This window comes from Scyliorhinus torazame, chromosome 1, assembly GCF_047496885.1.
Source record: "Scyliorhinus torazame isolate Kashiwa2021f chromosome 1, sScyTor2.1, whole genome shotgun sequence".
Taxonomy (NCBI): domain Eukaryota; kingdom Metazoa; phylum Chordata; class Chondrichthyes; order Carcharhiniformes; family Scyliorhinidae; genus Scyliorhinus; species Scyliorhinus torazame.
Window position 1 is genome coordinate 312,629,994 of NC_092707.1, and position 26,586 is coordinate 312,656,579.

The 26,586-nt window shown below is 43.3% G+C and overlaps 1 protein-coding gene and 1 non-coding gene across 3 annotated transcripts in view; both read left to right on the plus strand.

Moving 5' to 3' along the window:
* The window catches only part of pnpt1 (polyribonucleotide nucleotidyltransferase 1, mitochondrial), a 137,625-nt gene that overhangs the window by 60,172 nt on the left and 50,867 nt on the right, over positions 1 to 26,586 (plus strand). For both annotated transcript variants that reach the window (XM_072507824.1, XM_072507823.1), the window contains exons 10-14: positions 7,828 to 7,879; positions 7,969 to 8,026; positions 9,100 to 9,196; positions 11,777 to 11,879; positions 14,384 to 14,454. In XM_072507824.1, coding sequence (XP_072363925.1) covers positions 7,828 to 7,879; positions 7,969 to 8,026; positions 9,100 to 9,196; positions 11,777 to 11,879; positions 14,384 to 14,454 — 381 coding nt within the window. The remainder of the gene's footprint in view (positions 1 to 7,827; positions 7,880 to 7,968; positions 8,027 to 9,099; positions 9,197 to 11,776; positions 11,880 to 14,383; positions 14,455 to 26,586) is intronic.
* Positions 5,902 to 6,065, plus strand: LOC140430366 (U1 spliceosomal RNA). The gene has a single exon (XR_011949394.1). It is a non-coding gene; the product is annotated as a U1 spliceosomal RNA (small nuclear RNA).

The window sequence follows — 26,586 nt, forward strand, 5'->3', positions numbered from 1 at the left end:
CACTGTGCTACCATGCTGCCCGGTGAAATAATGAATGTGAAGATATAATCATGTTCAGACTGACCAGCATTATGGTCTTGAAAACAGAATATTACTATCCATACTACCTTATTATCAAAACAAAATGAAATTTATTATTTAAATTTTAACCATCTTTTGAAAATTTGTTATTTTTACTTTTGTCGAGGATTCTGCGTCCATTTTTCTGTGTTTGGTCAACATCCTTGGAAGAACTGGTTTAGAGAAGTGAATGTACACACTTGAGCAGAATATCCTAAATGGTGTTGCAACCGATTGTACCATGGATGAGTGGCCTCTGAGTTGTGCCAGAAATCCCTGACACTGCTCATCAGAGAAGATCCAAATATCGACCAGATGCTTTGCCATAGAAAAAAGGAATGTGCTTTTACACTCGATAGTTCATGAGCAAAGGTGCCTTCAAGTTGGCATCCGAGGATACGCTGTATTCATAAATGTGAGGCCTCACCACAGTTCTGAAATCCAGGGTGCAAGTGCACGAAGCAACTTCTGCATTCATTTTCCTGGAGGAGACTGTCTTAACCTGTGGGCAGTTTTGTAGTTGCACGTATATCTCTTGCAGGTTCTGCTGTTTATACTTGGGAATCTATCCAATAGAGGTTTCCAAAGTCAGTTGTTCCCCTGAATGTAGAAGCAATAAAAGAGGAAGAGTTGTCAGTGGGGTTTTCTTGCATACCTTAGTCGGACATGGAGATCTATGAGGGAATGAGAAAGTAATCGGGAAGTAATACACCACATATACCGAACAAACATGTGTGCTTGAAATGAGAAAATTGTTATAGTCTGTAGCTTGTTAACTATCTGATGGGAATTTACCTCCTTTACATTGATAGGCTGAACAACAACACAGTTACCTTGTTACCTGCCCTTGTAGTTTTCTGCAAGAATTATTTAAAAACCTAAAGGGGCAGTGATCTTTGCATATGATTGTTGTTTTAACCAAAAATGCAGTGAAACCAACCCTCAGACAACGTTTTGAACAGTAACTATAGTTTATTCCTTTGCCTCCACTCCATAAATATTGTTCATTTTTCTTTTATACTTATCCACAAATCTGCTCATTAATGTGTGGAACTGATTCGCTTGACATTTTGTGGTTCTGTGTATTCATTTTTATCAGTTGGATTGATGCAACCTCCCTAACAACAGGTTGATGAAGTTTAAATGTTTTCAAAGCGGGATGTAAAATTGTACAATGTTGCATAATATGAGCTTTTTAAATTAATTATTTTTGATATTGGTAGACAATTTATTCTCCATTGATGCTAAAAACACAAAATACTAGACGATCTCAGCAGATCTGACATCATCTGTGGAGAGAGAAGGGAGCTAACATTTCGAGTCTGGGTGACTCCTTCCCCCTCCTCCCCTTTTTGTTATTCGGGCTCCATCTTGGGCTCTTTCTTCCATCATATATGTTGCAGTCTCTTGTTTTGCCCAGATGGCTTTGTTGGAGGGGTGCCCTCTGGCCACCTCCTCACTCTTTTCCCATGTCTCCTGATATTTCCCTGGGTTCCTTCCTTGCTGTCCCCCTACTTTGTTCCAATGGGCTCTGTGTGGCCCTGTCTGCCCCCAGTGCCCCCCCCTCTCCCTTCCTATCCACTATTGGCCTCTAACACGTCTTGCAACAGGCTGATGAATAGTCCCCATGCGTTGTGGAAGTCCTCGTCCGACCCTCAGATGGTGTATTTGATCTTCTCCAGGTGGAGAAATTCCAATAAGTTTGTCAACCAGTCTGCAGCTGTGGGTGGTGCTGCTGATCGCCAGCCGAGCAGGATTCCCCGGCGTGCGATTAAGGAAGAAAAAACAAGGGGATCGGCCCTGTTCCCCAAATGTAGTTCTGGCTGGTCTGATACCCCGAAGACTAACACTCTCGGGCACGGCTCCACTCTCACCCCCACAACTTTGGACATCGCCTCAAATAAAGCTGTCCAGAACCCGGCAAGTCTGGGACAGGCCCAGACCATGTGGGCGTGGTTGGCCGGGCCTCCGTGGCACCGTTCACACTTGTCCTCCACCTCCAGGAAGAACCTATTCATTTGGGTTCTGGTTAGGTGAGCTCTGTGCACCACTTTAAACTGCATGAGGCTTAGCCTTGTGCATGAGGAGGTGGAGTTGGCCCCACTTAGTGCTTCGCTCCTGAGTCTCCACCCTACTTCCATCCCTAGTTCGGCTTCCCATTTCTGTCTTGCTCCGTCTAGTGATGTTCTCGCCCTTTCTAAAAGTCATCCGTAAATGTCCCCACAGTTCCCCTTCTCCATATTGTCTGCTTCGAGCAGTTCCTCCAGCACTGTGTCTCTTGGGCCCTAGGGTACCTTGTCGTCTTCTTGTGGAGAAAGGTTTTGATTTGTAAGTGTTGGAGCTCCTGTCCTTTCGGTAGTTCCAGTCTTTCCGTCAGCTCGTCTGTGTTGCGAGTCAGTCCTCCATGTAAATGTCCCTGATTGCTAGCGCCACACCCCATCCTGTCTCCACTCTTAAAAGTGGTGTCCAGCAAGGCCGGTGGGAATTTGTAGTTACCGTAAATGAGGGCCATGGTGGACACCTCGGTTAAGCCAAAATGTTGTCTCATCTGGTTCCAAATTTTTAGCATAGCTACCACCACTGGGCTGGATGTTTACTTTGTCCGTGGGGAATGGGAGTGCTGTCCTGGCTAGGGCTTGGAGGATTGTTCCTGTGCAGGAAGACACCTTCATTTTCACCCACTCTTTGCTCGGCTCCCTTACCCATCCCTTCACTCTCTCGGCTGTGGCTGCCTCGTGGTAGTATTGCAAGTTCGGAAGGGCTAGGACAGCCTTGTTTGTTCTCCTCTGTAGTGTTGTCTTGGGGATAGGGATTCATGGATTCTTCCTTCCTTTCCCCCCCCCCTCCCCCCACACACATACACACGCGCACGCACACACTGAAACGGCATAATCATTTTATCTGTGGATGAAGATCGGTATGGATTTAAAGGAACCTTAGCAGTACGTTCATCTTGATCATCTGCACCGTCCCTGCCTGGGAGAGTGGGAGTGCATCCCATCTCTGTAGGTCCTTTTTGACTTCCACCGCCAGATTGGTCAGTTTCCACTTGTGGATCCGTGTCTAGTCATGACAATCTGGATCCCAAGATAGCGGAATTTGTTTTAGGCTAGTTTGAAAGGTAGACCCTCCAGCTCTGTCCCTCCCCCGTTCGGGTTAACGGGAATACCTCGCTCTTACCCAGGTTGAGTTTGTAGCCCAAGAAGGCCCCAAACTCTTCCAGGAGCTTCATGGTTTCCTTCGAGCCGTTTTGCAGATCTGAAACCTAGAGGGGCAAGTCATCTGTATAGAGTGAAACTCTGCTCTCTGCCTCCTCTTTAAATGCTCTTCCAGACTCTCGCATCTCGCAGAGTGATCGCCAGGGATTCACCTGCCAAATTGAACAGGAGTGGGGACAGCGGGCATCCCTGCCTTGTGCTTCTGTGCACCTGAAAGTATTCAGAGCTGAGGGCGTTGTACAGGAGTTTCACCCATGAGGTGAACACCGTCCCTAGCCCAAACTGCTCCAGTACCTCTATGAGGTACTTCCATTCAACTCTGTCGAAGGCCTTTTCTGTATCCAGGGAAATGATCACCTCTGGTGTTCTTTCCTCAGATGGGGTCAGTATCACATTCAGCTGCCGTCTGATGCTCACAGTTAGATGTCTAGCCTTGACAAAACCAATCTGGTCCTCTGCAAACACTTCTGCTACTCAGTTCTCTAGTCTCTTGGCCAGGACTTTCATAGGTATTTTTGCATCTACGTTAAGCAGCAAAATGAGTGGGTGGCGCAGTGGTTAGCACTGCTGCCTGTGGCGCTGAGGACCCGGGTTCGATCCCAGCCCCGGGTCACTGTCCATGTGGAGTTTGAACATTCTGCCCTTGTCTGCATGGGTCTCACCCCCACAACCCAAAAATGTGCATGTTAGGTGGATTGGCCACACTAAATTGCCTCTTAATTGTAAAAAATAATTGGGTACTCTGAATTTTTTTTTTAAGGGAGCAAAATGGGTCTATATGAGCCGTATTCTGTTGGGCCTTTGTATATCTACGCAGCATGGTAGCATAGTGGTTAGCACAGTTGATTTGCAGCTCCCAGGTTCGATTCCCGGCTGGGTCACTGTCTGTGCGGAGTCTGCACGTTCTCCCCGTGCCTGCATGGGTTTTCTCCAGGTGATCCGGTTTCCTCCCACAGTCCAAAGATGTTATGGTTAGGTGGATTGGTCATGCTAAATTGCCCTTAGTGTCCAAAATATGTTAAGTGGGGGTTACGTTAAGGGAGATACGTGGGCTTCAGTAGGGTGCTATTTGACCGGGCCAGTGCAGAGTCGATGGGCCGCATGGCCTCCTTCTGCACTATAAATTCTATATGGTGGCCTGTGTTAGCAGAGGAGACACGGTGCTCCTTGCTAGTGAGGCTGCGAACATCTCCCGTAGGTGCAGGGCCAGAGCTGGCACAAACCTTTCATAGAAGTTCGCCAGGAACCTGTCAGGTCCCAGCGCCTTCTCCACCTGCATGGAGTTGATGCTCTCTATGATCTCTCCCAGTCCTATTGGTTCCCTCCGTCTATCGTCCCCCACAAGAACAATCCAATCCATCGAGGAACCGTTTCATCCTGAGTTCCCCTTCGGGGGGCTCAGAGGTGTACAGTCCCCGGTAGAAGGCTTCAAATGCTTGGTTGACCTTTTATGGTTCGGTTACCAGTCCGCCTCTGCTATCCTTTACCTGGGCTATCTCCCTCATGGCTGCCTGCTTTCTCAGCTGGTGAGCCAACAGGCAGCTAGCCTTCTCTCCGTGTTCATAAAAGATCCCCCGTGTTTGGCAGAGTTGGTGCACAGCTTTCCTGGTGGAATCGGGTGGAGTTATTTGTAGCTTTTTTTTCTCCGCCAGAAGCTCTGCGGTCGGGGTCTCGGAATATCTAATGTCGACCTCCAGGATGGAGGCGATCAGTTGCTGCCTGGCTGCCCTCTCTTCCCAGTCTATACGAGCCTTGTAGGCAATAATCTCTCCCATAATCACCGCCTTCAGTGCCTCCCAGTACGTGGAAGGTGTGACTTCCCCATTCTGGTAGTAATGTACTCGCCTATGGCCTGTGATGTTTTCTGGCAGAAGATTTGTTGGCGAAAAGGTCCATGTCCAGCCTCCATGTGGGGCGCTGGGCACGGTCCGTCTCCAACCTCACATCCATGTAATGTGGAGCGTGGTTGGAGATTACTATCGCTGTCTGGGATTTCCGCCACGGTCTTCTTTATAAAATCCGTGTCATCCCCTTTGGGTAGGTACACGTTTACCGGGACTACGCTGACCATGACGTATCGTCCCCCTGGATCAGGAACCGTCCTCTTGCTAATCAGGGTAGTTACCCCCCCCCAACCCTCGTTCCGTAATATGAATGGTACGTCTGTCCCACCCAGCTGTTCCTCGCCTGCAGTCGGTCCTTCTCCCTCGGGTGCGTCTCTTGGAGGAAGACTATGTCAGCTTTCAAACTTCTCAAATGGGCTAAGACGTTGGATCTTTTCCCTGAGCCCTAAGTCCCTTAACATTCCAGGTGATAATCATGGAGTGGAGGTTTGTGTCCCCTCTCTTCCTGCGAGATAAACCATACTTACCTGGTGGAGGCGCCACTGCACTCCAGGGTTTCCCTTTGTTCTGGGGCTGTCCAAAATGGCCGCAGTCACCATTCCCACCATGAGGCCGGGTCCCCTGCGCTCAGGGGTTTTACCTTTGTCCGGGGGCACCCAACATGGCCGCCAACTCTGTACACATGTGGGTGCGCCCCTGCACTCCGGGGTTTCCCTTTGCTCAGAGACTCCCCAAAGTGGTTGCTTGCGATGCCATCTTGTTCCCTCAACCTGGCAGAGGAGGTTACCTGGCAGGGGTGAAACCATGATCAAGAGGGTGGTTCGCTCAGGACGAGGCTCGCACATTGGACTTTGGATGTGCTGACGCCTGCGATGTCCCCAAATGCGGGATACGTGACTGCAAAATTTGTGGTAGTAGGGGACTGCATTCGCGCTCTCCCCTTTAATAACGAGGAACTGTATAGCACAGGGCTTTGAAAGCAGACCAAGGCAGGCCAGCAGCACGGTTCAATTCCCATACCAGCCTCCGCGAACAGGCAGTGGAATGTGGCGACTAGGGGCTTTTCACAGTAACTTCATTTGAAGCCTACTTGTGACAAATAAGCGATTTTCATTTTCATTTCATTTCATTTCAACCTGCACCTTACCTGATGAAGCTAATCTGATAACCATCCCTTTCTTTTTTTAAATAAATTTAGAATACCCAATTATTTTTTGTCCAATTAAGGGGCAATTTAGCGTGGCCAATCCACCTACCCTGCACATCTTTTGGGTTGTGGGGGTGAAACCCACGCAGACATGGGGAGAATGTGCAAACTCCACACGGACAGTGAGCCAGGGCCGGGATTCGTACCTGGGTCCTCAGTGCCGCAGTACCAGTGCTAACCACTGCGCCACATGCCGCTCTGAACCATCCGTTTCTTATCCTTGTGATCCCCCTTCCCTCCTCTGTCTCCCCATCCCGTCCTTTCCCCCCTCCCCTTGCCAGACGCTCCTTCCCTGCCGTGAGGTACACTGCAACCCCCCTTGCTTTTGTGCTTCCTAGCGCTAGCTTTCTCCACTGTATGTTCTACATACAGTGCCTTCTGCACTGTAAATTCTATGATGTTGACCCCTACCCCGAGGCTGATCTTTCTCCTTTCCAATGCCTGCTAATTAGCTGTTCCCTCTGTCTCCTCCTCACCCTCTCCTGCTTTTCTCTGCCCTCCCCCTTCCCTCTTGTCTGACGTTTCTGTTCAGAGCGAGGCAGTACTGTCCTGCGCGATCATAGTGTATGTCCATCATAGTTCTTTTTCCTCCTCTGCTTTGTCCTCTATGCTGCCTTTCCTGCCCCTTGTCTAGACCATTCATCTGAACAAACTCGTCGCCTCTGCCGGGCTGTTGAAATAGTGTTCCTTGTTTTGGAACGTGGCCCAGAGCCTGGCTAGGAACAGCATTCCAAATTTCACTCTGCTCTTGTACAGGGCCGATTTCGCCAGGTTGAACTCGGCCCTGCGCTTTGCCAGGTCTGTCCCAGGTAGACCCGGATTCTATGTCCTTCCCAGCTGCTTACCTTCGTCTGCCTTGCCCACTGCAGGATCTTCTCCCGATCCTGGTCATGAGGAGGTTTAGCAATTGTCGCCCTTGGATCCTCTCCCTTTCTTAATTGTGGGTGAGACAAGTCCGAATTTTCAAGCTAATTTCAACTAAAAATGCCTATCTGGTTGTGTTCTGGGGGAGAGCCACCTGCTGTATGACTGCTCAGCACATCGCCATCACCGGAAGTCGCAACTCCGTAAACATTGATCTCTGGGTGATTTGCTGAGAGATCTATGGGATCCGTCTTGGTCCATCTGCATTTAGTATGCAGTGTTGACCACAGATTACTTGTTAATTCCCATTTACCTCATGTTAACCCTGAATGTTAGCGAATAAGATAGATATTGTAAATTATTTTATCTTTCTGACCATGTATAGTAAAGTTTATTTTCTTCGTTAAAAAACTGGAATCTTATGGCTTTATTCTCTTAGCCAGTGTCGTGAATCTTAAATTTTGTCCACTTTAAACAAAAAGTTTTGGTTCTTAATTGAATTGTACGAAAAGCTTGGGGGAGCCTAGTCCAGGATCGTAACAGTGTATTCCAATTAAAAATAAGTTACAGTGAGGTTTATCATTCATGAAATATTATAGCAAAGGCTGTAAAATAATTTGCTTCTGTTCTTCAGGCTTGCTTCTGAGAAGGTCCGTGGAGTATTTTCAGATTTCACTCATGACAAAGTGAGTCACTCTTCACTTGTAATGCTAAGTGTTAATTTTAACTACCTAACTTGTTTTTAAAATTAAAATGATTTTACTTTACAATTAAGGTTTCAAGAGATGATGCCATTAATAAAGTCAGGCTTGAGACAGAAGAACAGTTAAGAGGTATGATTTTTCTTGTAATCAGAAAAGCCCACAATTTATTGAGCACAATTTTAGCATATTGGAAAGATAATTGTTGTACAATGTTCTATTTAAAATTGCAGCAATAGTCTGCACCAAACCCAGATATGATATGAGGACTGGGGATGATATGTAGTGGTAATGTTACTGGACTTCAAATCCAGCTGTGGCAGTTAGGGGGCATTTAAATTTATTTAAGACCCCCAAGACTCTTCAGACAGCACCTTCCAAACCTACAACCGCTGCCATCTACAAGGACATGTGCAGCAGCAGACGTATGGGGACACCACCACCTGGTATTTCCCATCCAAACCAAACATCATCTTAACTTGAGACTATATTGCCATTCCTTCAGTGTCGCTGGGTCAAAATCCTGGAACTTCCTCCCTTAAAGCACTGTGGGTGTTCCTACACCACATGAACTGTGGTGGTTCAAGAAGGTTGCTCGCCGCCACCACCTTGAGGGCAAATTGGGATGGGTATGCAATAAATGCTGGCCTAGCCAAAGACACCCACGTCCCATTAATTAATACATATATCTGGAATAAAATATTATTCTCATATGAACCTATCGGATTGTCATAAATCCAACCTGATTCACAGATCCTACAAGGAGCAAAGCTCTCACCCTGACCCATACATGTGATTTCAGGCCAATATGGTTGACTTAAATCTCCTCTGCAGTGGCCTAGAGAGCCACTCCGGTGGAGTTGACTCACCACCACCTGCTCAAGGTCAATTCGGGTTAGACGATGAATGCTGGCCTTGCCAACGATGCACACATCCCAAAAACGAAGTTTAAAATAATCCCAAGGGTGGAAAGCATTAAGTTGGCAACCGAAATCCCATTGCCTCCATTAAACACCACCAATGGTGTACATTATCTAATTCCTTTCACAATTCTAAACAGCAATCCTGTTATTTCCATGAAACATTTGCATTACCAATTTACTTTTTAAGGAACATTTTTTTCTACTTTAAGCTTTGGATTTTGAAGTATTCCCTGATCTAATAATAACCTTGTAATATGTTGCTAAATCCATTTTCTCTTCCAGATAAATTTTCTGAGGCAGAACCCTATGAAGTAAAGGAGGCATTTAATGTAGTTTCCAAAGAAGTTTTTCGAAATATTATTATGAATGAATATCTAAGGTAAAACATTTCTATAGTTATTTTACCAAGGTAAAACATTTTATGGTTATTTTACTACATTGTAATATGTTCAAAAGAACAATAGTTTTTGGGCATTAAAATACATTTTTATTGCTGCATAGTTGTTTGCAAAGGTTAATGCAAAAAGGAACAGTTCACCACTCTCCCACTGGTCTGTTCGGGGCTTCTCCGTATTTGCCTTTTTATATCAGCAAAGTGGTGATTGAAGTATGGTGTATTTCAACTTTAAAGTATTGTCATATAAATGAGTAATGCTTGAAGATGGTTCTATAATTATGATATAAGCAAGAAAACCTATAAATCCACTTAACAATAAATCTGGTGCCTAACACTGACATACAGCTTCATACATATGTAATTTGTTGCAAAAATTGAGTTATTCCATTATGTAATAACTGGCTCTCATTCAGATAGTAATTATGTGATTCATGCTAAATTTAATTTGTTTTTAACTCGAGGCTCATTGCTCATTCACTAAAGCTTAAGTTTTGAAAAAAATCTGACTGAATCCATCAATTGGTTGAGTGAGATAATTGCTCAAAATTTGTAACTTCAGCCCGAATGTGTTTTAGATAAGGAGCGGGATTCTCCAATAATGGGGCTATGTCCCCACGCACACGAAAAAACGCACGCAAATCACTCTGGACTTACCTGGAGTAAGTCCAGAGTGATTCTGCAATTTGCAGGGGGCTAGCAGGGTCCCGGAGTGCTCCTCGCACCTCTGGCTGCCGATACGGGACCCTGCACTTCCGGTCGGGGGTCCGCTCATGGGTCCGCCGCCCCGCGCGACATGGCCGACCCACACCGCGGACCAGCACCAAGAAGATAGGCCCCCTCCAGATCGCGCGCGCCCGTGGATTGGTGCCCCCTGATCAATAGCCTGACTGTCCTGGAGGCCCCCCCCCCCCCCCCCGGTGAATGATCCTCCCGCCCCCCACCAGGGCGGCCGCGGACTGAGTCCGCAGTTGCCACGCCGGGTGAAACCATGAGAGAACCACACCAGCGGGAACTTGGCCAGCTGCACCTGGAGAATCGCTGCGGGGGCCTCTTTCAATGGTCCCCGATCGGCGCCACGTCGACCGCGTGCGCCCGATTGCTGCTGATTCTCCGGGGCCGGAGAATCGCGGGAGCAGTGTTGGACCCGATCGCGGGTCTGGCGCCCATTCTCCACCCCCGCGCCGTGTGCGATTTCAGTTCGGAGAATCCCGTCCAAGGTGTTGCCCCTTCGGATGAACAAACCAAACTTATTTTTTTGCACATCTTCTGCCAAATAATCTTAAAATGACATTGCATATGACTTGGCAGGTAATCTGCTTTTGCACTTGGCTTTGTTATAACGAACGGGCACTGACAATTTTTCCATTATTTAATTTTTACGGGATGTGGGCTCAGCTGGCTAGGCCAGCATTTGTTGCCCATCCCTAATTGCCCTTGAGAAGGTGGTGGTAAGCTGCCTTCCTGCACCGCTGCAGTCCATGTGGTGTAGGTACACCCGCTGCTTTAGGGGGGAATTCCAGGATTTTGACCAAGCGACGGTGAAGAAACGGCGAATAAATTTCCAAGTCAGAAAGGTGAATGACTTGGAGGGGGACTTCCAGGTGGAGGGGTTCCCATCTGCTCTTGTAGCCAAAGTATTTATATGGCTAGTCCAGTTCAATTTTTGGTCAATGGTAACCCTCAGGATGTTGACAGTGGGGGATTCAGTGCTGCTAATGTCATTGAATGTCAAGGGCCAATGATTTAATTCTCTTATTGGTGATGGTCATTGCCCAGCACTTGTGTGGCACAAATGTTACTTGCCACATGCCAGCTCAAGTCTGGGTATTGTCCAAGTGGCTGTGTTACTGGGCTAGCAATCCCACATTGACATGTTGAAAATTTGAATTAAATAAATCTGGCACCAGGAACAGGGCAAGGAAAGGTGCTGGATTTCTGTGGGGTAAAGAAAACAGAAGGAAACCTACCACAGGTCTGAGTTGCACGTGATCCCAGTTCCACATTACATGATTGATTCTTAATGTCCTCGGGGCCCACAGCCCAAAATCAAAGAAAAGAGAACAATAATTTAAAAAGAAAAACAAGTATTCTAATACTCAGAATATTAATTATTGTTTGATGTTCATCAAATTACTACTTTGTCATTAAGAAATTAATTCTCCTATCAGCACCGAACAAAACTGTTTGGAAGTACACATGAGTAACACGAGATCTTAGGTGATTGTTTTGTCTGGAATAAATTTCAACCTGCGTTCCATAGTTGAAAGCACAGTTTGTACATTGTACCACACCTACTCTCTTTAGACTGCTGCTTTCATTACTGACTAACTTGGTTAACCCTTTGGGTTCATGGCATAAAGTCAATTTTACCAGAAAGGAGTTGTGTATTTTATAAAATAACAGGTCAAAAATTATTCTGTGCTTAAATGAATGTTGTCAAATATAATTATAAAAAATATAAATAACTGATTCATAATAACCGTAGAAAATTTCTATGTTGTAACCTTATTTTTAATATTAAAATGTTGTTTAAATCTCCAAAGGCTTTCCATTGTATTACAGATGTGATGGTAGAGACTTGAGGTCGCTTAGGAACATCAATTGTGAAGTTGATTTGTATAAACCTCTTCATGGATCTGCACTGTTTCAGAGGGGACAGACACAGGTATTAAATGAACTACAATTCTATCCATGAGAAAAATATACCTTTTGTCAACATGTGCATGCCAATATTTGCTCTTGTTAGGAAAACAAAAGTAGTTTACATTGGTAAACATCAGAAACCAGGTATAGTTTTAAGTGGCTTTAATTTAATGTTTCAGTACCTGGAAGGGTGAAATCTATAGTTAAATTCTTGTTAAACAGAGATGTTTGTATGTGTGGGGGTTGGTTAAGTTCCAACTGTGTTCTATTGTGCTTGGAGAAGGTTTTGGCATGAAGAATAAATAAAAGGCATAAGCATGTGGGGTTGCTTAGCAACTGGAGGTCATTGTAAGCATTTTAAAAAGCTTTTTAAGTTTCAGTTTTAACTGAATTTGTGGGCAGTTGGAGACAGGATCTTGGGGAGTGAACGTCTCTCAACTCTACCAGAAGACAGACTGGACAGGACAGGAGTTGCAAAGAGGCAGGCTTCCTAAAGTACAAGTTACAGTCCAGATAACCAGGAAATTGGGACAGAAAAAGTAGTTAAGACGACTGGAGTTAAGTAAACAGAGAACAAGGTATTGTTCAGAAGAATTCAAGGAAGAGTAAACAAAGTGTTCTTGATCAAAGAGAGAATTGCAGTGGCCAGATTTAAAGTGGGACAGCAGCCTTCAAAGTTAAAACAAACGTCTGATGCCATTTTATGGCAGTCTGGAAATCGAGAGTTAAAGTAATTGTGAACAGTTTGCACCGCAGTCAAGACAAAGAAATCCTAAAGGGGTTGGTGTGAAATCCTGGACTGAATTAGCTGTTAAATGTGGAGTGGAACGTTTGTTTGAAAGTGTAATTTGGAAAACCTGGTCTGGAATTTAGGATATAAACCGCTAAGGGAAGCCATACTTATGAGAGAAGATTTTTGTGTGTTTTTGGGAGTGGGTTTGGAAACTCTCGCATGACAATCATCTGGGGGCATTCTGAGTGGACATCCACAAACATTCACTTGACATTCAGAGTGGAGAGCATATTTTCCCACAGTCCTCTTGTGTGCTTAAAAGACCCTTTGTGTTAATGAGACCATTGTAAATTAAGATGTACTTTGTAATCAGTGCTAATCCTAAAAACTGTGTAATTGTTAAACTAAGAGGGGAGTAAAGGGCTCTTGTATCATAATCCATGTTTTTCATGCTTAATAAGTGTTTCTATCTTCTTAAAACTAATTAACGATCCTATAACTCTGCTCCTCCTTGTTTTATTTGAAAAAAAGTAAAAGTTACGATCTTTTGAGCCAGGGTTCCATTCTGGGATCTTCCCGTGCAGTTAAAAAGCCAACTGGGGTCGTAACAGTTTTAATGTACACTCTATTCCTCAAAGTTAGTTTGGACTATCTGACTTGAAAGTTTCAATTCTCTGAGCACTATATTTCCACATTGCTGTTCTACTTGGACTAATTTGAATTTGTGCATAAGTTGAGTTTTACGGTGCAAAAAACACTTTAAATTATTGAGAGTAAACCATATACAAGATTACACTATAGGTATTGCCGAATCTCTTGTTGCAAAATATTTTTACTAACTTTAGCAAATGTTTTCTTACATAATAATTTAGCCAAATCAACGATATGGTATTGGCTTGTCACAATCAATAAAAAATTTAGGAGGAAAAATTATTTTTTTAAATTGCAGGTGGTATCTTTGAACTGTAAGATAGCATTAGTTTGATTCTTCATGGCTCATTGCCATCATCTAGATTGGCTATACCATAAATGCTATGAGACTTCCAGGTTTGCTCCCCAGTTTGTGTCGAGGTCAGTGGAGAGCTTGTCCCATTGGGAATCGCTTCAAATGCTGGGAATTAACAATCAGCCAGGATCATACTCTGAATAGCTATTTTGGATGGCACGGCAGCACAGTAGTTAGCATGTTGCTTCACAGCGCCAGGGTCCCAGGTTCGATCCCGGCTTGGGTCACTGTCTGTGCAGAGTCTGCACATTCTCCCTGCCTCTGCGTGGATTTCCTCCGGGTGCTCCAGTTTTCTCTCACAAGTCCCGAAAGACGTGCTGTTAGGTGATTTGGACATTCTGAATTCTCCCTCTATGTACCCGAACAGGCGCGGAATGTGGCGACTAGGGGATTTTCACAATAACTTCATTGCAGTGCTAATGTAAGCCTACTTGTGACAATAAAGATTATACTATTATTAATAACTCCTCCTACTCATGTGGGTGTTTGGAAATAACAGTTTCAGGCTTGACTGTGATATATTCTCCAATAAGAGTGGAATCCTAAAATTTTCACATGAAGTATGGGCTTTTTTTGATGAGATAGCAGAGGGCTGCGAGCACCTCTTGAACCCTGTACCCCCGCAAGCATTTCACACCTTCAGGATAGGACGGTAGAAAATTGGGTAGAGAAAGAACAACTTGTGTGCAGAAATTTCATCAAAATATATTAATTTCATTATTTTCACAAAAGGTTTTATTTCGGGTACCACAAACAATGTCTTCAAATGATTTACCTTTCCTTCTAGGTTCTTTGTACAGTAGCCTTCGATTCTGTGGAATCAAGTATAAAAACTGATCTTATCACCACTCTTATAAGGTGAGCTTTGCAGGCACATCTCCGTGTATTTTGCTTCCCTGTTATTGAAAATAATTGCATTGTACCTAGCTATTTATTTATAAAATGTGCAATGTGTTAGATTCAGAGATTGCAAAACACCTTAGCCAGGTTACTGTAAAAAAATAATTCACTGAAACATTTTTGGTGAAGGGGTCATGGTAGGATTTTATTAGCTTTTTTAATCCCTCACTGAAATGGGTTCTGCAAAAAATAAAACCCAGTTGCTTGTTCCACTCTAGCATCTACCACAATTTTATTCAAAACCTGGTGCTTTTCGGTCCCAAATGTAGGAGGGAAAGAATATCAGTCCAGAATCTTGCAGAAAGCTGTCAATGTTGAAATGTGGGACCAACTGAGAAGTATATTTACATATTTCTGATTCCGTCCTGAGCCTGTGTAATCTGTAACGTTAACTGATCCTAGCAATCACATTTCAGAGTCTTGGTCTGGATCATAAATGTAAACTTGCCAATCCTCTTTGCATGGGTACAGCAGACCATTCAATTGCGTGAACATGTTCTGTCTTTCAATTAGATAGATCATGGTTGATCTGTAATTTAATTCCATCTACCTGCCTTTGATCCCTATCCCTTGATATCCTTACAGAGGAAATATCTATATCTTCTCTATCAAATTCTTTTGACACTTTCAACACCTCAATATGATCACCTCTCAAACTTCTATACTCTAGGAAATGCAAGCCAAGCTTATACAGCCAGCCTGTTGTTTTTAACCCTGTAAGTCATGGTATCATTCTGGTGAACCTGTGCTGTACTCCCTGCAAGGCAAATATATCCTGTTATGACCAGGTGAGAAGGGGTGAAATGACTCAACTCTATTCAATTTCAGTTGATCAAAACAATGGTGTATGTTTCTTTTTCACTGTTCAAACTAAGCGACAAGGAGCCAATCAAACAAGATTTACTGAAGTCACAAAAAGAGCAAATTTATTAACCACTAAACCCGATGTCACACACGCATGCACACATGTATCAGATAAAGGAAGTTAAGAGTCCAGTAAAAATAATATATTGTTAAATGTCCTTTGATTGTCCCGGAGGCATAGATTTTTAAATATTGGAGCTGATCTGGATTAGTTGGTTTCGTAGATATGGTCAGATGTAGAGGATGATGCAATTATTAAGAGATCTCGGTTTGCTGGTAGATTTCTAGTAAAGTTTGCTTCTGAACAGGGTAATTCACTTGTTCCAAAAGAGACACACCAGCTTTCAAGTTATTTCTGTTGCTGACAACTTTCTTGCAATCTCACTGCAGCCTGGCCTGAAAAACGTCACCCAATTGGTATTTTCAAGGAGTCTGTTTGTGGCAGCCATTGTTTCAATATCCAGCACTTTGTCGAAGGTAAAGGCACTAAAATGCAATGACAGGTTTTGATGGATCTCTGAATTAGAGGTAATGTGTCCCTCTTCACACTCACCTGAGAGTATTTTTTATTGTTTTTCACCTCCGCCTTGGAAGGTGGGCTTGCATTTGTAAGTAGCTTGTTCTGCCTCATTTTCAAAGTGCTAAATTTCCAGTCAGTTGAAAGTCGAAAAATCATCTTTTCCAAAATAAAGGGGTTTGGCCTCGCGACGATCCAGCCTGAGGTGCAGTCCCAAAACTGAATGAAAATACTCCAGACTGGTCTATCGAGGCTCTGTATAATTGAAGCACAACCTCCTCCCTCCAGACCTCTTGAAAGTAAAGCCAACATTCCATTTGCCTTTTCTTTAATTATTTTTGGATCTGTCTACAAGCTATTAGTGATCTGTGTGCATGTACACTCAAATCATATTGTCCCTCCACAATTCTGATTTTCTCACCCTTAAAAAAAAATTAATCTGATTACATTGAATAAATTCCAGAGCAGATGGCCTCACATTTACCCACACTGATCGCCATGTGAAAGTTTACCACCACCACCCGCACCTCGCATCCACTTAATTTGTCTATGCTCCTTTGTAATTTTCTGTTCTCATCTGCACAACTTCCTGCTTCTCAACCTAATATCAATCTACAAACTTGGATGTTCAAATCTCCATTCCTTCAAGTCTGTGATATGTATGGTGAAAAGCTGAGGTCCCAGTACAATTAGATTTTAATGTAACAATTTCTATTGCACTTTTGTTTTCAATCTGCTTGTAAATCAGCTTCGAATTAACTCAGTTTTTAATTTGCTTTTGTTCATACGAGACTTAATGAATTAAGGCAAGACCGATTTCTTTGTGATAAAATAAATTCAGAAAGTTTATTAAAGAAAGGTATACTTATCAAACCTTTGGGTAACTTTACAACGCCAATCAGTTGCGTAATCCCTTTGAAGTGCTGGTTACTGCCACAATCCCTCTGGTCCATGATTTTTGCTCTTTAATTGACTTGTGGAAATTGTCACAAAGTGAGTACTTCTGAGTCTCCAATCTTGGCTTACAATGAACCCTTACAGGATCCCATTTTTATCCCTTTTAATGGATATCATACCACTCCAGGTCAGGCAACTGTTAGCTTATTGGTTGGTTCTCGCCGTTGTTACGTTAATTTAGTTAATCTTTAATTACACCTTCTATTGATAACACCTCAGTTCAAAAGGACATCCATAGAAGGCGATTGCTTCCTTATTTACTAACAATCAGATTATGAACAATGCACTTTATTCTTGAGTCAGTCGTTGACAGGCAGTGGCGTCCTGTAACTTGTTAAAAGTTAGAAAGATTCCATTGCCTGAACAGTTTCTGATATTTGCATCTTCTAGAAACATTCACATTTATAGTGTAGTTATCTTTGAATGCAAATTCCATCTTTTCAATTAACTTATTAATTACATAAATTCACTAATAACTTAGTCAAGATTCATTACTTTTTAATCATCTGTTTCATGAGTCACCTCACTGTCTTTTACTTTCACATCTAATTAGCGACTGCAGATGAGATGGTCGTGTGCATGACTTCAGTATTTAACGGGACACTCCAACCAAATAAGTTGAAGGAGTTTAGAATTGTCATTGCAGCCACTGACATATTCCTGTGGATTTGAGATGGGCTTATTTCTGCAGCATCTCTTTAGATGTGTTGTTGGGGGCTGCAAGAGCCTGGAGGCAATGGTCTTCCCTTGTGATAGCAGAAGACACCAACTGGGCCAAAGCAGGTGTAGTTGGAGATTGCTGAGGTGTAAACAGCAGGACCGTTGTACTGTACCTCTGGGTCTAGTGCAGTGAGCAATTTGTGAAGTCCGCAGGGCAGGAAAGGTAAGTACAGTGGCGTATTGTCTTGCATCCAAGGTGTGTATCACTTCCAATCCCTTAATTCCTCCTTCTGTCATGCGAGAGTACCTTTAAGACATGGATGTTTAAGCAATGTACCTTTAAGAAAACAGTGATGTCAGGGAGCTGAGGTCAGGTCAGCCATTTTGCAGTTTAGTTTTGCAGTTTGAAAAGAGCTTGGGAGTATCGTGTTTGCAGTGAGATGGATCTTTGCCATAAAAGACTATCTCTGGATCATTTGGGTGATTTAAACTCATAATAGTAAAGCCTTTAACCTGATGTGATTCTGTTTTAAGTCTCTTGGAAGTTTGAAGGAACATTGTGAGGAATTATTTACTGTTGCAATATTTTCTGAGTTATCTTTGAAGTAAGGGGTGTTAAGAGATCCAATGTTTATTTAAGATGTTAAGTTGAGTTCATAGAATAAACAGTGTTTTGTGTTTAAAAACCCACGTGTCCATGTGCTAGGAAAAGCAACAAATCCATTAAAGGGAGAGGTTGGTTGAACTCCATGATACATTTTGGGGTTCTGAAAACGCCTCGCCCATAACAATTGGGGGCTTGTCCGGGATAAAAGTCTATCTATTGGATTGGCTTTTGTGAACTTAAAGACAGTGCAGGATTGATGCTTTTCCGGTGCGGTATTTTAGTTTAAGTGGGGAGAGTGTTGTGAACAATGGCTCTTTCAGAGGCTCAGAAGTTTTTGGGGGTGGAGAATGTCACACGTAGTACCTTACGGACAGAAACGAAAAGCAGACTGCTAGATTTGGCAAGAACATTGCAGTTAACATTACCTGACAAAATGCGAAAAGATGAGGTAATATGGCAGTGGTTAAGCATTTAAAGTTGCCTGAGATAGAGTTTGACTCATTGGAAATGGCAAAAATTCAGTTGCAAATTAAACAAATGGACCATGAGAAAGAATTAAAGCGGCTGGAATATGAGAGTGAGAGAGAGAGGAAAAAGAAAGCGAGAGAGAGAGGAAAAAGAAAAGGAGAGAGAAGAAAGGAGAAAAGAAAGAATAGCCGTAGCAGAACAAAAAGAAAAAGAAAGGGAGATACAGATCAGGGAAAAAGATAAAGAGTGGGAGTTTGAACTTCAGAAAATGGTCATGAAACATGAAAGTCAGTTAAAATTGGAAGACGTAAAGGGAAACATACAGTTGGAGGGTAGTGATGAGGATAGTGAGAAAGAGCGTCATCGTCGAAGGCTTGGTGGGAATCTATTTAAATATGTCCCAGCATTGCCAAGGTTTGACGAGAAGGAAGTGGAAGCCTTTTTCATTTCATTTGAGAAGGTAGCTAAACACATGACATGGCCACAGGACATGTGGGTGTTACTGATTCAAACAAAGCGGGTAGGTAGTGCTAGTGAAGTGTTTGCATCACTACCGGAGGAGGTATCTGGAACGTATGAGGAGGTGAAGAAATGCATCTTAAGTGCATATGAGCTAGTGCCTGAAGCTTACAGACAAAGGTTTAGAAATTTAAGGAAAGAATTTGGTCAAACATACATGGAGTTTGAAAAGCTCAAACAGAGTAATTTTGATAGGTGGATAAGGGCTTTGAAAATAGACCAAACGTATGCAGCTCTCAGAGAAATTATACTTTTGGAGGAGTTTAAAAATTCAATTCCTGATGTAGTGAGAACTCATGTGGAAGAACAGAGGGTTAAAACTGCAAGATTAGCAGCGGCAATGGCAGATGATTATGAATTAGTTCATAAATCAAAGATTGGTTTCCGACATCAGTTTCAGCTGGTGAGGGATAGAAACTGGGCACATGAGAAATACTCAAGTGGTAAAGCTAAAGGTGATCTGATGGGAGACAATAAAGAGAATGTACCTCAGATTAAAAAAGAAATCTAGGAGGGTGGAAAAGAAATGAAAAGTTTCAAATGTTTTCACTGTAATAAACTAGGCCTTGTAAAGTCACAGTGTTGGTGGTTGAAGAAAAGCACTGGGAAGGCTGATGTGGTAAAACAGGATAAGACAGTCGGGTTTGTTAGAGTGGTAAAGGAAAGCCCAAGGAAAGCGAAGGAGGTGCAAACGATTGTACAGCCTGTTCAAGAAGTAATTGTTAAGAAGGTGCCAGATGTCTTTAAAGGATTTACTTGTGTGGGTAAAGTTTACTCATGTGTATCAGGAGGAGCAGGTAAATAAGTTACAATTTTAAGAGATACAGGGGCTAGTCACTCTTTAATGTTAAGAGATGAGGAATTATGTAGTTTGGGAAGAATGTTGCCAGAAAAGGTGGTGATATGTGGAATTCAGGGTGAGAGGAGTAGCGTTCCATTATGTAAGGTAAGGTTGGAAAGTCCAGTGAAGAGTGGTGAAGTGGTAGTAGGAGTAATAGATAAACTATCTTGTCCAGGAATACAGTTTATCTTGGGTAATGATGTAGCTGGATCGTAGGTGGTAGTGATGCCTACTGTGGTTGATAAGCCATTGGAAAATCAGTCAACTGAAGTGTTGAAGGACGAATATCCTGGGATTTTTCCGGATTGTGTAGTAACAAGGTCGCAAAGTAACAGGTTAAGACAAGAGGAGAAATCAAAGAGTGAAGATGAAGTTGAAGTGCAATTATCAGAAACTATTTTTGATCAGATGGTTGAAAAAGAACAAGAACAGGTGGAGGATGAGGCGGATATTTTTAGTTCAGGAGAATTGGCGGAGTTACAACAGAAAGATGTAGAAATAAAACGGATATATCAGAAAGCATATACGGAAGAGGAATCTGAGAGTATACCAGAGTGTTATTACCGTAAAAATTATGTCTTGATGAGAAAATGGAGACCTGTACATATGCAGGCGGATGAAAAGTGGGCAGAAGTTCACCAAGTAGTATTGCTGGTAGGGTATAGGAGGTGTTGCGAGTTGCACATGAGGTACCAGTGGGAGGTCATTTGGGAATAAGGAAAACTCAAGCTAAAATCCAGAAACATTTTTTTGGCCTGGACTACATAAAGATATAGTTAAATTTTGTCAATCATGTCACACATGTCAAGTGATAGGGAAACCTCAAGCAGTGATAAAACCAGTGCCCTTAATACCTATTCCAGCATTTGAGGAACCTTTCACAAGGGTCCTAATCGATTGTGTAGGACCGCTTCCTAAAACAAAAAGTGGGAATCAATATCTTTTGACTAATGGATGTGTCGACTAGGTTTCCAGAGGGCATTCCAATAAATAATATTACAGCTAAAAGGATTGTGGAGGAGTTACTTAAATTGTTTACTAGATATGGACTACCCACAGAAATTCAATCGGATCAAGGATTGAATTTTACTTCAAAGTTATTCAAAGAAGTTATGGATAGCTTAGGATTAAAACAATTTAAATTAAACTGCGTACCATCCAGAATCGCAGGGAGCGTTAGAAAGGTGGCTTCAGACATTAAAGACAATGTTCAGGGCGTATTGTCAAGATTATCGAGAGGATTGGGATAAAGGAATCCCATTCGTATTGTTTGCAATTAGGGATGCATCTAATGAGTCTCCCAAATTTAGTCCTTTTGAACTAGTTTTTAGTCATGAGGTAGGAGGACCACATAAATTGATTAAGGAAAAATTGGTGGGTGAGAAATCGGAAATTACACTATTAGATTACGTGTCAAATTTCAGGGAACGATTAAATAGAGCAGGTGAATTGGCTAGACAACATTTGCACAAGTTGCACAAAATGTGATGAAACGGGTAGCGGACTAGAAATCCAAAGTTCGTAGTTTTGCCAATGGGGATAAAGTTTTAGTGTTGTTACCAGTGGTAGGGGAGCCTACAAAAGCTAGGTTTTGTGGACCGTATCGGATTGAAAGGAAATTAAGTGAGGTGAATTATGTGGTAAAAACACCAGATAGAAGGAAGACTCACCGAGTGTGTCATGTGAATATGCTTAAAAGGTACTTTGCAAGGGAAGGAGAGAAAAAGGAGGAAATTTTAATGATTCTAACTCAAAGTGACGAACCAAATCCAGATGACTGTGAACTTGACATACCTCAAATTAAATTGGAAAATGAGGATGTTTTTAAAAATTAGGATGAATTGTTAAGTTACCTTCCAGAGGAAAACAAACTGACCTGAAAGAGTTATTGATATCACATGGGCAAGTTTGTGGAGATAAATTGGGAAGTACTAAAATGGCTACACATGATGTAGATGTGGGAAATGCTGTTCCTATCAAACAACATCCATATAGACTTAACCCTTTAAAATTGGCACAAGTTAACAGAGAGATTGAGATTATGCTGAAGACTGGCATAATTGAAGTGGGTTGCAGCCAATGGAGCTCACCCATAGTGATGGTACCTAAACCAGACGGTACCCAACAGTTGTGTGTGAACTATCGAAAGGTGAATGCAGTTACAAGAACGGATTCTTATCCTATCCCATGTTTGAAGGATTGCATTGCGAAAGTGGGACAATCTGCTTTTATTTCCAACTTCCAGACATGGAAAGAACATTTAAAACATCGTATGGAGTTCTTCGATCGACTTCAGGAGGCGGGTTTGGTGATGAACCTAGCCGAAAGTGAATTTGGAGAAGCCCGAATCACTTTCCTTGAGGAGTTTCCGATACCCTCAAGACGAAGGGAAATAATGCGATTTCTTAACATGAATGAATTTGATCGAACCTTTGTGCAAATGCTTTGTGGCGTGATTACTCCACTAATGGACTTGCTAAAGAAACCTAACAAATTTCAATGGACTGCAGACTTTCAACAGGCATTTGACTGCCTGAAAGCGGTGATCACCAATGCTCCTGTATTGGAGAATTGCAAGGGGCTCTGTGGTCAGATTGAACTAAAGTATCTGATTCTAAAGAGAAATGCCGAGGAGTAGAGGAATGGATGGATCATGGAGAGATTTTGTTCAAAGAAACTGTCAATCGAGAAGGATTTCGGTTGGAGGAAGAAAAACAAAGAAAAATGGACTATATTATTATACCTGTTTGCATGTGTTTTTTTTTAAACCGAAAAGGTATATTTGCTGTGTACATTTCCTAGTGGATGGTGCAAAAGTGAAAAATGAAACCATCTTGAAGTTGATGGGTTTTTTTTTCTTGGGGGGAGGTGTCATGTGAGAGTACCTTTAAGACATGGATGTTTAAGCTATGTACCTTTAAGAAAACAGTGATGTCAGAGAGTGGGTGGAGCTGAGGTCAGTTCAGCCATTTTGCAGTTTAGTTTTGCAGTTTGAAAAGAGCTTGGGAGTATCTGTGTTTGCAGTGAGCTGGATCTCTGCCATGAAAGACTATCTCTGGATCATTTGGGTGATTTAAACTCATAATAGTAAAGCCTTTAACCTGATGTGATTCTGTTTAAAGGTGTTAAGTCTCTTGGAAATTTGAAGGAACATTTTGAGGAATTATTTACTGTTGCAATATTTTCTGAGTTACCTTTGAAGGAAGAGGTGTTAAGAGATCCAATATTTATTTAAGATGTTAAGTTGAGTTCATGGAATAAACATTGTTTTGTGTTTAAAAACCCATGTGTCCATAGTTGTAATCCCACACCTAGGGAACAAACCGTGTGCTAGGAAAAGCAATAAATACATTAAAGGGAGAGGTTGGTTGAACTCCATGATACATTTTGAGGTTCTGAAAACGCCTCGCCCATAACACTTCTCGAACTTAGTCCAGCTCATTATTCTTCGCACAAACTTATTTTAGGAGGTATCCATCCCTCTCTGTGCACTTCCTCCAATCCCCATCTATCAATTCACCACTGACATTCACATTCTCCCTGTTGAAATGTCATGCCTATCCCTCATAGTTACCCTCAACAAATTTTCTCCATCCATGTGTTCAACACAATGCCATTACTATAATTCTTAGCTCCCTTCTTCCCCTCTTGCAGCCACATGGCATACAGAACTCATGTTGATGTGATGTCAACAGCTACTGAAATGTTTTTTTTAAATCTTTTTATTGCCATTTTCAAAATTTATAAACAGTTATGTACATTGTTGGCTGTGGTTATTTTACTGTAGTATACGGAAAGGTTTGTCTTGTCCTTCCCTTAATTTACCCTATTTGCATTCTGCGCCCTCTGGCTCAGCGTGTGGTCTCTCCAGCCTGCCCCTCCCTTTCTCTCCCCTTGCTCCCCCCCCCCACCTTTCTTTTCTTTCCCCATTGACTTTGACTGTGTTTTCCCTACGATTTGGGGGGGGGGGGGGGTGTGCCCCCTCCCACGTTGTTCCTTTTTGTGTCTTACCAGCCTTTTCTCTTCCCCCCCCCCCCCCCCCACGGATTGCGCGTCCCTGTGGTTCCCCACCTGTCTTTATTTTTGTTTTCCTCTCCCTTTTCTTTTTATCTTTCCCGTTTCCCCATCTTACTCGTTGTTGCTGGCCTCGAACAGGTTCTGGAACAGGCCGACAAACTGCCCCAATGTGTTTAGCAAGCCTTCCTCTGACATAGGATGGCATACTAATCTTCTCCATGTGGAGAAATTCTGAACGGTCAGCAAACCAGTCTGCAGCTGTGAGTGGTGCTGCTGATCGCCAGCCGAGCAGGATTCTCCGGCTTGCGAGTAGGGAAGCGAAAGCTAGGGCGTGGCCCTCTTCCCCGTCTGTAGCTCTGGCTGCTCCGATACCCCGAAGATTGCCACAATTGGCATGGCTTCACCTTCACCCCCACAACCTTGGACATTGCCTCAGAGAAAGCTGTCCAGAACCCCACAAGTTTGGGACAAGCCCAGAACGAGTGTGGTTCGCCGGGCCTCTCTGGCACCGTTCACATTTGTACTCCACCTCCGGGAAAAACCTGCTCATTCGGGTTCTGGTCAGGTGTGCTCTGTGCACCACTTTGAGCTGCATGAGCCTTGCGCAGGAGGAGATGGAGATGCCCCTGCTCAATGCTTTGCTCCAGAGTCCCCACCCCTCTTCTGTCCCCAGTTCGCCCTCACATTTCCGTCTGGCCTTGTCCAGTGATGTTCAGGCTCTGTCCAGTAACTGTCCATACATTTTCCCACATAGTCCCCCTTCTTTACTGTCTGTGCTTATCAGGTCCTCTAATCGTCTAGTTTCTGGGGCCCCGGGGTACCCTACCTACTGTTTCTTTGCGGAGGAAGTGCTTTATTTGCAAGTGTCTCATTTCCTATCCTGTCGGCAGTTCCCACTCCTCCATCAGTTCGTCCAGTGTCGCTCGCCTATGCCCTATGATTTGTGCCCAGCAACAGTGAAGAAATGGTGATATAGTTCCAAGTCGGGATGAGTTTTGGCGTGGAGAATTCATGGGGTAGTTCTCCCCTTGTCCTTCTGTGTGGTAGAGGTTGCAGGTTTGGAAGGTGCTGTGGAAGCAGGCATATCAAGTTGCTGATACTTTATCACAAGGTGTGATATGTCAGACTGTTGCTTGACTATTGTGGGACAGCTCTTCCAATTTTGGCATAAGCACCTCAGATGTTAGTCAGGAGGACTTTGCAGGATCAGTCAGGAGGGGTGCACTGTTGTTATTTCCAGGTGATGCCGGGTGATCCATTTAGTTTTATTCCTTTTTGACTTTTCTGATACAATTGATTGGCTTGCAGGGCCATTTCAGGAGGCAGTTAAGAGGCAGCCACATTGTGTACTTCTGAACTCCATTTGTAGACCAGAATGAGTTAAAAACAATCTTCCCTGATTGGTGTTAGTCAACCAGATAGTTTTTTTTACGACAATCCAGTTTTTAATTCTAGATTTATATATTAAATTTAGATTTCACCAGATATGGTGATGAGACTTGAAGCCATTCCCCGAGACCAGTAGCCTGGGCTTGGATTGTTAATCCAGTAACATTACCACTTTGTGTCACCCAACCCTGGCTACTTACCTTGCCAACACACCCTTCTGAATTGTTGATGTTTTACTACAGAGAAGACCCAGATGACCAGAGGCTGCTTTACCCATTTGAGGGGGAGAGCTGACTAGTGGTGATTTAACCTGAGGATCACCATAACTCAGGCGAGGGGCAAGGTTGAGAAGGCGGGGCCTTCATGAATAACCTCAGCCGGTACAGGAATTGAACCCAGGCTGCTGGTCTTGCTCTGTATCACAAACCAACTGTCTAGCCAACTGAGCTAAGCCGGTCCCTCAATCTCTAGTTATCATAGGTCTTTACAAATTGTAAAGTTACAGACTTCAAGCAAAACCATGGGGGGAAGCAGATATACGTTGGTCATGCACCGTGGAATGTTCGCCTATTATAGTATTAAAAAATTTAAAATCCTAATTAGGGCAGGCAGGGAGGTGAGCAGGCACATAAATTTGCACCACTGACCAGCATGCTGTTTTGCCAGCTCCATCCCACCCTGTGGCCTTTTCCCAGGGTTGAGATGGGTGGTGGTGGAGGGGTTGCACTACAGGTCTACTGCCTGAAAGCGGCAGGTAGCTAATTAACCTGGTTAAAGGCCGACTGGAAAATTCCAGTTGGCCTCCAGTGGTTTTGAGAACAGTTCAGCTGCCTGGTGGCAGCCACCTGACAGGAGACCAAAAAGGCTAGGGATCCAGGCAAATTTTTGAAGCCCTCCCATATGCCTGGTTTCACAGTGGTGGCCTGGCTGTTGAGCCCACTTTTTAATTAAAATTTGGAGAGAGGGTGCCTGCATCTTTGAGCTCCCACTTTCTCATTTACCTTAAAAGGCCAGCTTCTCCTCCTTTAGTGTTGGAGGGCTTCTTATCGATCAGCCAGCTTCAAGAATCTGCCCGCCATTCATCATTGGATGACAAGCCCATCCTCCGGCCATTAATTGGCCAAGTTGGAGTAAAGCACAACCGAGAGGTTGTTCCCCACATGCATTGGGCTTCTAATTCTACCATGGTGGTAGGTTTCTGAAGCCCACAGAGAAAATCCTGACTTGTGTCTGCAGATCGTGAGTTTCAAA